Below are 12,554 nucleotides of genomic sequence, written 5' to 3'. Positions count from 1 at the left end.
CTTCCACATTAGTTGGCTCTAATCAGCATGAGCAGCAACCATAGCCATGAGGAGATTTGAGCATGTGCTCCTGACTGCTGGCATCAGCTGAGGCCTTTAGGATGGCTATGCTTTCTTTTGGGAGTAGACTGTCCTGGTTTTTACCACTGACTGGAACCTCCTGCCGCCATTTTTAATTGCTCTAAGTTCTATGGAATTTTTTATTCCCAGACATTACTTGTACACCTTCCCCTTCAGAACTGCCATTTCCTCATGGAGATGAAAAACATAGTCCATCTCTGTTGTAGAAGAGGGGTATGGTTTCAGCTCTGTAGACCAACCTGGAAATACTCTCACTCCCTTCTCCTTTTTTCAAACAGATGTGCTCTTTACTGGTACCGCAGATGGCCGTGTTGTAAAACTTGAAAATGGTGAGGTAGAGACGATCGCCCGATTTGGAACAGGCCCATGCAGTAAGTTGGCCCTGCCCACGAGCAGGTGTCTCCTCAGTTACTCAGGAGACCATGTGTGGCTACTTTTCCCAGGAAACCACTCAAAACCCTGAGCAAAAGAACCCCTGATCTTTGACAGGTAGAACTTGCTGTGGGTAGTACCAAGAGCGCTTAATCTGCCAGTGTGGTCTCTGGACATTCTGATGCCTAGTCCCCTGCGTTGAACTTTCCCAGCTTCCCAGTGGTGAAAGCACTAGCTTATTCGTGGGCCCTACCCTGCCATTCTTCTCAGAACCACGGTCACTTTTGTGGTAACTTCACAGAGGGTTAGTGGGTGCTGTCAGAATATTGTAGTAGAAAAGCAGTTGGCTCTGTCATTACTCATATGCTCAAATATGATTGGTGCATTGGCCACATGGGAATTTCAGCAGTGCCTCTCAGAGTGGAAATACCTTAAGACACTTGGAATTTTGAAAACTAGAGTACATGAATTTCACTGTTTGAAAACTAGTAGTCCACAGACTTTTCATTAGTTACCAGTTACACTTTTTAATAGTTTACAATGTTTCTGTAAAAATGATGCATTTTTATTGGTAAAGTGCAAGACAACACAAAGGTAAAAAGAAGACAGTAAAAATCACCCCAGAGTCCTCTTAGATGTTACTATTAACATTTTGGCAAATAGGTTTTTAGATACTTTTCTGTTCATGGACTCCCTTCCCCCAGCCTCTCCCCAGTTTTATTTAATGGAATCATCTTGTGCCTATGGTTCTTTAACTTGCCTTTTTTCATTCCATATTTTGGCAATAAACTGGCAGTAAACACCATGCAGTAGACATCCCTGCACTAAGCATGCTACAGTTAGCACCCTGCAATAGACACCCTTTCACTAAGCACCCTGCAGTAAACATTCTGTTGTAATACCCCTGCTGTAAACATTTATTGCTACAGGTTTAAAAGAGTTTGGGTAGTGGAGTGGGTGAATTCTCTACGGACTCAAAAAGTAGCTGTCTCTTTGTGCCAAGTGGAGAGAAAGCAGTTTTATGCTGATAGGTAGAAGTGTTTAGGTCAGGTTGTAGGGCTGGAATTCCCAACTCTCGATCTTCTGAGCAGATTTTGAAGTTGGGTCCTGGGTCCTGATTTTGCTCCTGGGTTAGCTGTTAAAGACTTAGGATGCTGTTATGAACATGATTCATGGGTACTGGTTGCTACGCATATATCCACATGTTCGACTTGTCCCTCTGGACCCATTGGATGGTCAACAGCCAGGAGGGGGCTGGAATACTAGATGGGTGGGTTCTGGCCTGTGCCATTGTCTTTTGATCTCTATAATAAAGTGCATTATATATTTATGAAGGGACAGATGAGAGGCATTTGGGCACTGAGTTGTTTATTCTTGTCTGTTTATTCTTCTAGAAACTCGAGATGATGAGCCTATTTGTGGGAGACCCTTGGGCATCCGGGCAGGGCCCAACAGGACCCTTTTTGTGGTTGATGCTTACAAGGGACTATTTGAAGTAAATCCCTGGAAACGTAGGTGACAATATTGTGTTTCCTCTGGTGAAGCATTCAGATCTTGTCAACTATATGTGCATAAGCAGCTTTAATAGAATTCATTAAATACAGTCTGCTGGAGACTCCAGTAGTTCTTTTCATTGATTAGTCATACTGTACACATTATCTACAATATCAGCTAGTGCTAAACACCACAACTGCATTTGGTCATTGCCCTCACTTCTCCTGGCATGTGCATTTCAGCCACAGGGTCTCACAAGGGCTCATTTTGAGGATGTTAGGGCATGAAAATTTGTCCTTCTATATTTATTTTTCTACATTTTTCTCTCTACCTCAGTTTTCTGTTTGTTTCCTCTGTCTTTTCTCTTTTCCTTCTCCTTCATGCCTATCTCTCTTCACTTTTCTCTTTCTCTAACTTCTCCTCCCATTTCTCTTCTCTGGCTGTCATGGTGTCACCTCAGTTCAGTGTTATATTTCCTGTATGTGCTGCATTGGATGGAGGCTTAAGCTCCGGAGGAGTCTCTCCTCATCCATCACATGGAGAGGGTAATAACACCTGCCTCCTAGCATTGTTGTGGGGGTTTAAGTGAGATTGTGTGTGGCAAGAGCTCAGCATTCAAACATTCAGGTCCATTTACTCTAAAACTTACTACTACCACTACTGCTTTATTTAAAAAGCAGATGAATGGAACATTTTTTATTTCTCTCAAGCAAACAAACAGAACTAAATTGCCTTTTACCTAAGACTCTTAAAAAAAATTTTTGAGGTCATTTGTCCTTAATAAAAGAAAAAGGTCCTTATCCTTAGAAGAAAGGTTTTGCCTTTAATCAAGTTAGTCTCCAAAAATTCATCACCAAACAGATTACATATTATTTTTTACCCTAAGTAGGAATGAATCATTTGGAATATGAGTTGGAGAAGCTTATTTTTTATTTTTAAATCAAATGAGACTGATTGCTAATTTGAAATGATTGAGAAACAAGTTCTTAGAATCACGGCAAGTTTTTCCTTCCTTACTTCCTTTCTTTCCTGTTTTACAACTCAGGTGAAGTGAAACTGCTGTTGTCTTCTGATATGCCTATTGAGGGAAAGAAAATGTCCTTTGTCAATGACCTAACAATAACTAAGGATGGGAGGAAAATTTATTTCACAGATTCTAGCAGCAAATGGCAAAGACGAGATTATCTGCTTTTGGTTATGGAGGGAACAGATGATGGCCGGTAAGTATTTGTTTCTTTTTCCTATTCAGGTAAATAATCATCCAGGCAGGCTAATTCCAGCACAGCTTATTACAACTAGGGATCACTGAAGTGCTTCTGAGCCTAGTAGTTCAACCTTCAAGATAAGACCTTAATATTGGGCTTCTGGGAACAGGTGATGGATATAATAAAATAAAGCAAGTTGTTCTCATCTTCTCTTTGAAGAAATGAAATTAAATAGGATTTGTATAAATATTTTTCTCCATGTGACTAATGTCCCTTTAAGGGTTTTCATATCAGTGGTTTACCTAGTCCCTCAGCCCACCACTACAATTGCCCCCTCTTTCTGGGGTGGGCCTTCTGCATGTGTGGGTGTGGTATTTGACTGTTTCAGTCACTCTGATTTGATTGGGCTTGGGGAGAGGGGCTCATTGAGCCTCATCACCCTGGGGCAGCCTCCTAGGAGAGTGGATGGGAATTTAGTGTGGGGATATTCAGGGAGGGAGAAAAACAGGTGCTTTCTTGGTGGCTCTAGGTAGTGTGTGTGGAGTCCCCCAGACTCTGGACTGCCCCTTTGGTCTCTCTTCTGTCCTAGTCCTCTCTGCTTGAGGCGGACCTTTGAGGCTGTACCCAGAGGGAGGACATGGGATTTTGAACATTGTGAAGATTGATAAGCTGAGTGTAGTGGGCCGTTGGGTCTGTGGGCAAATCGTGTGGGTAGGATAGCAGTCAGACTCTTAGGTGTCAGTGAGGGAGAGGAAGCCTTGTTTTTTCTGCCACAAACAGTATATGTGACAGGGATGGAGCTGGGTCTGGCCCCTCAGCTGCTTCCTTCCTGTTCAGTGGGCAGTCTTCATGTGGGAAACCATCCCGCAAGAGACCACATTTGTAACTGTGTCAAAGAGGTGCACAATGAGAGATCTTTGGAGCCATTTGTTGCTGATTCTGTCTGTTCAAACAGGACCTTGCCTGCTCAGAAACATAGCATGTTGTGGCCACTCTGGGGCTCTCCTGCCTGTTGCTGCAGTTCAAGTTCATTCTACTTGCATGGCACTGATGGCAGCAGCTGCAGGCTGGGCCCTGCTAGAATCCCCACACACAGCTGAGCTTGCTGCCCCCGCCTCTGAGAGGCCTCAGAGAGAGGGCCCACATGGCCCTCCTCTCTAAGGGAAATAGGAGCACGTTGAAATAGAACTGTGCTGCCAGGGGATAGGGTGTGTATTCCCCAAGGAGGTGTGTGCTGGCAGAAGTTGGGGGTACTCCACCTGGCATTTCTGAGGACAGCTGGTTTCTGGCTGGTACAGCCATGGCGGTGGTTCTAGGTGGTCTGTGCAGGCCTAGGTGTCAGGTCACCCCTCTGAAGTGGGCTCCTGTGAGGCTGAAGTCCACTCCCAAGGTCAGTGAGAACTGTCCATTCGGGTCCCCTGGAAGAGACTGCTGTTGATTTGCTCTGGATGGGAAGGGCCCTCAAAGGCCAGCCTGGAGCGTGTCCGAGCAGAGACCTCAGAGGGCCTGGGGATTCCTGTGTGAGGCAGAGGCATCTTCCATGGGTTGCTTGTGACCCTTCCTTTCTGGTGTCCTGCAGCCTGCTCGAGTATGATACTATGACCAAGGAGGTGAAGGTTTTGTTGGACCAGCTGCAGTTCCCTAATGGAGTCCAGCTCTCTCCTGCAGAGGACTTTGTCTTGGTGGCAGAAACAACCATGGCCAGGATCAGGAGGTGCGTGTGGTGGTGGTGTGGGGCTCGCTGGGGCTTGCTGTGGCTGGGTGTGCTGGTCAGCACTGGTGCCCGAGATCTAAGATGCACAGGGCCCTCCTCGGATGATTGCTGGCCATGCTGTGTCCTTTCTCTCACCTCTCAGACAGCCTGTCAGTGGCAGTCTGTGCCAGCAGCTGGACTGAACACAGGCGTGCCATCCAGGCCTCATTTCCCACTGTGTGGGCCAGTGCCCACCCTGCCAGTGCACCTGTCCTTGGCCCACAGGCCCTCTGAGCTCTAAGCTATTCCTCCTTCACGATGGGTGTACTTATTCTTGTTTCTGGCCAGCCTCTTCCTTCAAATGGGGCTATTGTTGAGCGTCTGTTTGGGTGAATTTTTCAGATTCTACGTGTCCGGCCTGATGAAGGGAGGGGCAGACATATTTGTGGAGAACCTGCCTGGATTTCCAGACAACATCCGTCCCAGCAGTTCTGGGGGTTACTGGGTCGGCATGTCGACGGTCCGCTCTAACCCTGGGTTTTCTATGTTGGACTTCTTATCCGAGAGACCCTGGATTAAAAGAATAATTTTTACGGTAACTATAAAAACTACAAATCCAAAATGATTCTAGTAATGATCTTTTTTGATCTTTAGTTCTAAAAGTTCTGGTTCTGCTTAAATATTTAATATTTTTAAAGACTACTTTAAAAAACACATTTCATTCTTCTGCCTGAAATGTAAACTTAAACATCTGAACCATTGGGGTTCACCCTTTCCTTTTTTTTTTTCTTTTGTGTTTCCTTCTTTCTGGGTTTTTAAAAAAAATTTGTTGTGGGAAAATATAAGTAACACAAAAGTTGCTGTTTTAACCTTATTTATGTGTACAATTCAGTGGCATAATTACATTTACAAGGTTGTGCAAACTTCACCAATATTTCCAAAACTTTTTTTTATCACCCCAAACAGAAACTCTACCCATTAAGCAATAATTCCCCATTCTCCCTCCCTGGCCAGTCCCTAGTAACATGTAATCTGCTTTCTGTTTCTGTGAATTTGCCTACTTTAAAAAGTTCATATAAGTGAGATCATACAATATTTGTCCTTTTGTGACTGGTTTATTTCACTCAATATAATGTTTTCAGGATTCATCCTTGTTATCACTTGTATCAAAACTTCATTCTTTTTTACAGCAGAATAATCTCCCATTGTATAGATATACCACATTTTGTTGATCCATTCATCAGTTTTTGAACACTTGGGTTGCTTCTACTTTTTAGCTCTTGTGAACAATGCTATTATAAGCATTGCTGTGCAAGTATGTGTTTGAGTCTGTTTTCAGTTATTTTGGGGTATATACCTAAGAGTGGGTCATATGGTAATTCTGTGTTTAATTTTTGAGGATCTTTCAAATTGTTTTCCACAAAAACTGCACCAGTTTACATTCCTACCACCAGCAGTGTACAAGGGTACCAATTTCCTCACAGCCTTGCCAAGACTTTTTATCTGTCTTTCATTATAGCTATGCTAATGGATGTAAAATGGTATCTCATTGGAGTTTTGACTTGCATTTCCTGGATGACAAATGATTTTGAATATCTTTTCATGTGCTTATTGGCCATTTGTATATCTTCTTTGGAGAAATGTATATTCAAGTCCTTTGCCCTTTTTAAATTGGGTCATTTTGTCTTTTTGTTGTTGAGTTGTAGGAGTTCTTTATATATTCTGGATATTAATTGGTTTCCAATTATTTTTTCCCATTTTTTTCACTTTTCCGTTTCTTGATAAATATCCTTTGGTGGATAGATGTTTTGAATTTTGATGACGTCCAGCTTATCTATTTTTTCTCTAGTGCTCATGCTTTTGGTGTCAGATCTAAGAATTCATTGTCAAATTCAATATCATAAAGATGTTCCCTGTGCTTTCTTTTAGGAGTTTTATGGTTTTAGCTCTTACATTTAGGTTGTTGATCCATTTTGAGTTAAATTTTTGTACATGGTTTCATTCTTTTGCATGTGGAACTTCAGTTGTCCCAGCATCATTTGTTGAAGAGACTGTTCTTTCTTCATTGAGTGGACTTGGCACCCTTGTCAAAAGTTGGTTGGCTAGATGTGTGGTTTTACTTCAGGACTCTATTCCAATGGTCCATATTTTTGTCCTTGTGCTAGTACCACACTGGTTTGATTATAGTAGCTTTGTAGTAAGTTTTGAGATCAGAAAGTGTGTCTTCTAAATTTGTTCTTTTTCTGAGTCTTTTCCTCATTATCCTCCTCATCATGAAGAGCCTCTCCCCTGCTTGTCAGTGTCACTCTCTCCTCTCTGCAATGCCTTTTTCAGATCTTCACTCATCCCCTTGAGGATTTGCCTCTTGCACCCCTGGCAAATGATGCCGTCTCTTTTTTAACTAAGAAAATAGTCATTTGGTGGACCTGCCTCATCTTCCTATGACCTTGGCCTCCATTCCACCTGCCTCCCTGAGCCTTCTCAGAATGTCCCTGTGTCACCCTCTACATGGGTTCCTTGACAATTAAAAAAATCAACCACTCCATCAATGACCAGGCACACACCCTTCAACCATGGCCTGCTCTTTCTCCTCCTGTTCATAGGTGAATCTTTATAAAACATTCCCTGGAAGGAACTGAGGAAGGAAAGGATACTGCAGGCCAGGTAGACTTGGAAAGGGGCTTAGAGCTTATGCAAAATATCATTGAAGTCATGGGAAGTTTTTTTTAAGTTTTGAGACAAATAGCAAGAAGAATATTAAGAACTTCTTTCCCTATATTGCAAGGAAGTTGCTGACATCATCCTCAGATACTTTAGTGTCAGCGGATACTACAAAGAAGGGCATTCTCTTTCCCACCCACCCATTGAGATCAGGAAATTCACAAGTAGACCTTAACTATTGTTCAAGCTAGAGACCCCTTTCAGGTGTCTCTTGTTGTCCCAACCATGCCTGTTATAACCAAAGGGTTTAATCCAAGACCAGGGACTGCATTTAGTTGTCACATGTCTGTTCTCCAGTGTGGAGCAGCTCCTGTCTCCGTTTGACTTTTTGACCTTCAGAAGATTACAGGTTAGTTATGGTGTAGACTGTGCCTTGCTTTGAATTTATCTGATGTATCCTCATGATTAGGCTCAGGTGTTGCATCTTTGGTGGGAGCCCCACTGGAGCAGAGGTGTGTTCTCATTTGTCAGGTGGCACCTGATTTCACTGGTGGAGGTAACTGGTCATCTGATGGAGGTGGGGAAGGCCAGGCTCTGTCCAGCCAAGTTTCTCCTTCTCCATTTGTCCTTAATGAATATTTTATAACTAAATGAATAGTATGAGATGCTTTATCCAGTGGGTTATAATCCTTTGCTATGATTATTTCTTTTAATGCTCAGATTGTTTAGGTATGGCTTGTGGGGGTCCTGCCCTGTGGCTCCTTGACTTTTGGACATATCTCTGTCTTTTTTGGAGTAGTACCCCACTTTTCTGGCTCCACAATCTATTTCAGGCTCGCCTGGTACTTGCTTTGCTCCAGCTCTGTAATCAGCCTTTTCTCCCAGGAGCCTGGTTTCTTCTAGAAGCGATCTGGGTGTTTAATATACTCATTACTCTTGGGGTTTGCTGCTCCCATATGCCCTCAGTGGACAAAGCCAGGGAACGTGTTTGAATTCATGTGTTTGTGTACACACACATGCATACTTACATCTGTATCACCATGAGTTCTTTACTCTCATGCCTCTAATTCCAGTCCAGCGCCACAGGATTTAGTCTATTTTTCTCCCTTTCCATATTTGTTAGTCCTTTCTACAGTAGTGAGAAACCTGGTCTGGGCCACCGTGGTTCCTGCACCCTCCATAGTCACCTAGCCTGCTTGGCCCCACTGAGTGGCTTCAGGGGTGGAGTGATGTCATATGTCATACAATGAACCTTCTGAAGAGTTGCTGAGGCAGAAGAGATTATGTGCAGAAAAGATTGATGCAGGGCTTGATTGCTGGGGGGTGGGTAACCTGGGATGGCAGTGGGGATGGCAGCTGGCAGAGTTGATAGGGCAGGGCTTGGGGGTTGGGGAAGGAATACAGAAGTGAGTATGATGCAGACATTGGAGGTGACAGGACACAGTGGTGGATTGGAGTTGTGGGGTGCAGAAAGGCAAGAATCCAGGTCCCTAGGTGGATGGAAGGGGTCCCCCCACTCAGTTGGAGAAGTCTGTTGAATTTGAAGTGCCATTAGAAAGTTCAAGTGGCGATGGGTCTGAGACGAGACAGTGAGGAATATAGCACTGGGGCTTGGAAATAGGGGTAGAGATTTTGAGAGTTTGAGGGCTCCTTGGGAAAGTATGTAGTTGAAATACTGAGAAGGATGAGCTCTTTTAGACATAAGATGTAGAGAGGGAAGGGGAGGGTCTTGGCTAGGACAGTGGGAGGTGGCATTGCAGTGGTTATGAGTGCCTTATGGGGTAATATTTGAGCTACATTGCAACTGGGCTGCAGTGCCACAGATGACTTGCATGTCTGCTGGAACCTTCCTATGACAGGGATATATTATTCACTGGGCATTTGCAATTATTTGGGTATTTTCCTTGTATTAAAAGGTAGAAATCTGCCTATTAATTGGCTTTCATCTGTCTTACTCAGTGATGTACTTTGTATAATTTCCTACTCAGTATCCTGCTCTGCCAGAAATTGTGTCTCTCATCACCTGGTTTCTCTCTCTAACTCTCAGTAGCCTGGGTTGCCCATAGAATCCACACCTGAGCCCTTACCCTGACTGCCAGGAGGGCCCCTGGACTATGCACTATGTCTAAGTAAAGCAGTCTACGACCGAGGGGCTGCCTTTGGGAGTCAGGTCCCTCTGTGTGCAGATGTGCCCATTCAACCCTCCCAGGTTTGTTTGTTTTAAATACAAACCTCTCAAACCTCCATCATTTGGACCTTGCACATTAAATGTATTTTAACCCTAATCCCAGGACTTGCTGTTTATGCTGGTCAAGCTGTGCTGGTGTTGGCCTAGCCTTCTGGTGGCTGAGGTCTTTCTGAACCTTGGCTTCAGTGTCTTGTTTTCTTCAGATGGGAGCTGCACTTCTCTGTGTTCATCCAGGCTGCTTTGGATCTGCTGGGCATCCTTTAATGTGCCATCCTTATGCTAGCTTAGCCTCGCTTCTTTGGATCCAAGTCACAGAGCACCTTCTTTCGCAGGAGTGGGGGGGGGGGGGGGTTGGGCAGCTCTGCAATGGCAGTTGGGCTGGGCTGAGCCTCGGCTGTGCCTGTAGCCTTCTGTCCCTGGGGGGAGTGTCACTGTCATTGCCTAGGGATTGGCTGTGTGGTCAGATGCTCACCCTGAACTCCTGGCCCTGTGCTTCCCTTGCAGCTCTTCAGTCAGGACACGGTGATGAAGCTCGTGCCGCGGTACAGCCTTGTGTTGGAACTCAGCGACAGTGGGGCCTTCCGGAAGAGCCTGCATGACCCCAACGGGCTGGTGGCTCCGTACATCAGCGAGGTGCACGAGCACGACGGGCACCTGTACCTGGGCTCCTTCCGCTCCCCCTTCCTCTGCAGGCTTAGCCTCGAGGCAGTTTAACCAGTATCCCTACTCCCGCAGCCACCCCCCACCACCAGGTTAGGACATGTCTCCTGGAGCAGCACCAGGCTATAGGTGCCCAGGGAGCCATGGATGCCTCGTTGTCCACCACGCTGTCTATGTGCACCTGTCCATCCTCCCTTACCTGGGACTGACTTTGTATTAAAAGGGACGTGTAACATATCTGCTTTGGGGAAGATAAGTCCATGCAAAGCCATTTTCTCTTTTTTTAAAAAAGTGTTCTATGTGCACTTGTTTCTTAGGAATTGGGACACTTCCTGCACTTTTAACGGGACTCAGGGTTTGGTGAATGGAGCAGTAGATGAGCTGCTCAGGGACCTTGTTTTTGTTTCTGGCTCTGTCCTGCCAGCTTCAATGTATTTACTGTAAAGTGTGGGGGTATGAGCTTTTCTTTGGGGGAGCATGGAACGGGTAACAGGAGTACAGTGTAGATGTGCATTGAGGTCACCGGTGGACACTCTGCAGACCAGGAACTGAGAACTGTATTCACCAAGGACACGGCCCGTGGCCCCTGGTGCACCCTTCCATCAGGGTGGTGGCAGGGACAGTGTCCCCACCTCCAGCCTGCATCAGCTTGGCCTCCCTCCATGCGAGAGGCTCTCATGACTCCTTGGTTGCTTCAACCATTTAGAGACAAGGACCTGCCAGCTGATACATAGGAAAAGTGTATTTATTCCAGCACTTCTTAGAAGACCTCACTGGATTTCTTTCTATAAAATACCTGCCACACTGTAGTCAAATGAGCGAGTGACTTGGCACCACAGAGATAGATTTGGGAAAAGCGTGCATGTGCACCTTTTCTGTTCCCTCTAGACCTACAGGTGGGAACAGTGAATGTTCTAATGTCATGATGGCTCAAGTGCTGAAGGCTTGAAGTTGCTGACAACTGGACCAGTATGTTTACACACTGGTCATAATTTGTTGGGGAGACCCATGGAATAATCGTCAATTAAACCTACTCCCTGCTGATGACCCTTTTTTGATTGTCTTGCCTAGAGTTCCTTCTCTACTTTATTATAATTATTTTAACAGTGACTGAAAATGTAATTGTGTCAAGTGTGGCTCTGAGGATTGTTTTTGGCTGGGATTTTGTTTTGGCAATGAGCAGTCTGTTGGATTTGCTCAGGAAGGAAAGCTGCAGGCCTGCCCACCCCGCCACCCACCTGTAGGGAGCAAGCAGCCTGGTCACAGGTCTGCATCTCCCAGCATTGTTGTTCTTGAGCATGTTGCTATTCCTTTTCTCCCCTGCTTTCCCACCCACCAAATGGGGCTAATTTTGGTTCTTCTCTTTCCCTGGTATTTGCGGGGGGTACAGGAGGCTGGGTCTGTGGGCATGTGTTAGACACCTATTTAGAAATCAGAAACTCTTGGTAGCTGTGGTGACACATGAATCTTGTGTGTCTGTCCACTGCCCGGCCTTCTGTCTCCCAGCAACATCTCTTACACTGCCTTTAGCCAGTCAGGCCTCCTTTTAGAGGATGAGAAAGAGTCGGGATTATGGGCGCTGGTGGACCCAGCTGCTTTGCCCTCCTCAGGCCTGGCTTGACGTGAGACCAGCAGCAGAACAGAGTCAGGGATTGGCTTCCTGGCTTGATGCAACCCGCATTGTGTCAGTGAACAGCTGTTAATGTTGTTTATATAACTTTATAGGAAGGGAAGCTGAGTTATTAATTAGATTTTTTTAAAAAAATTGCAATGTCTTCATTGCATTACTGGAATGAGTTGTTAGTTTTTGTTACTAGCTAAGGTTGTGCCTCAGTTATTGTGTGTCCTCATTAAACCAGTTTAAATGTACTGGTGTGCAAGTTCCCTTCTTGGGTCTTCCATGGAGAACAGAGGGCTTTGCACTTAGTGCTTGGTTTTCACCAATGCAAAGAAGCTGCTAAATTGTTTTTAACAGTTTTCAGCAAAGGAGGCTTGATTTTGACTCAGATGATTTTCTGACTCAAAGTGTCATTTCCTGTGTCTTATCTGGTAATTTGGCAAGGTAATGTGCAAACTATAGCCTTGTTATTAGGTTTAAATATTTGATGTGCTTTTGTTGTAAGCATGAAGAGAATTTGCTCTAATGTGAATTAGTAACATGCTTTTTAAATTAAATCAAATGATTCATTGTGTGTGCCTT

At 44.8% G+C, this 12,554-nt stretch overlaps 1 protein-coding gene across 1 annotated transcript in view; it reads left to right on the top strand.

Annotated features, from left to right (window-relative positions):
• Positions 1 to 12,544, top strand: part of APMAP (adipocyte plasma membrane associated protein) — a 54,147-nt gene extending 41,603 nt beyond the window's left edge. The window contains exons 4-9 of the mRNA XM_058286784.2: positions 360 to 452; positions 1,848 to 1,964; positions 2,993 to 3,167; positions 4,732 to 4,866; positions 5,248 to 5,440; positions 10,199 to 12,544. Coding sequence (XP_058142767.1) covers positions 360 to 452; positions 1,848 to 1,964; positions 2,993 to 3,167; positions 4,732 to 4,866; positions 5,248 to 5,440; positions 10,199 to 10,408 — 923 coding nt within the window. The 3' untranslated portion in view covers positions 10,409 to 12,544. The remainder of the gene's footprint in view (positions 1 to 359; positions 453 to 1,847; positions 1,965 to 2,992; positions 3,168 to 4,731; positions 4,867 to 5,247; positions 5,441 to 10,198) is intronic.
• The last annotated feature ends 10 nt before the right edge of the window (positions 12,545 to 12,554 follow it).

This window comes from Dasypus novemcinctus, chromosome 24 (assembly GCF_030445035.2).
Source record: "Dasypus novemcinctus isolate mDasNov1 chromosome 24, mDasNov1.1.hap2, whole genome shotgun sequence".
In the NCBI taxonomy this organism is placed as follows: Eukaryota; Metazoa; Chordata; class Mammalia; order Cingulata; family Dasypodidae; genus Dasypus; species Dasypus novemcinctus.
Note: the sequence above shows the minus strand (reverse complement) of the source record. Positions and strands in the feature narration are given on the sequence as shown.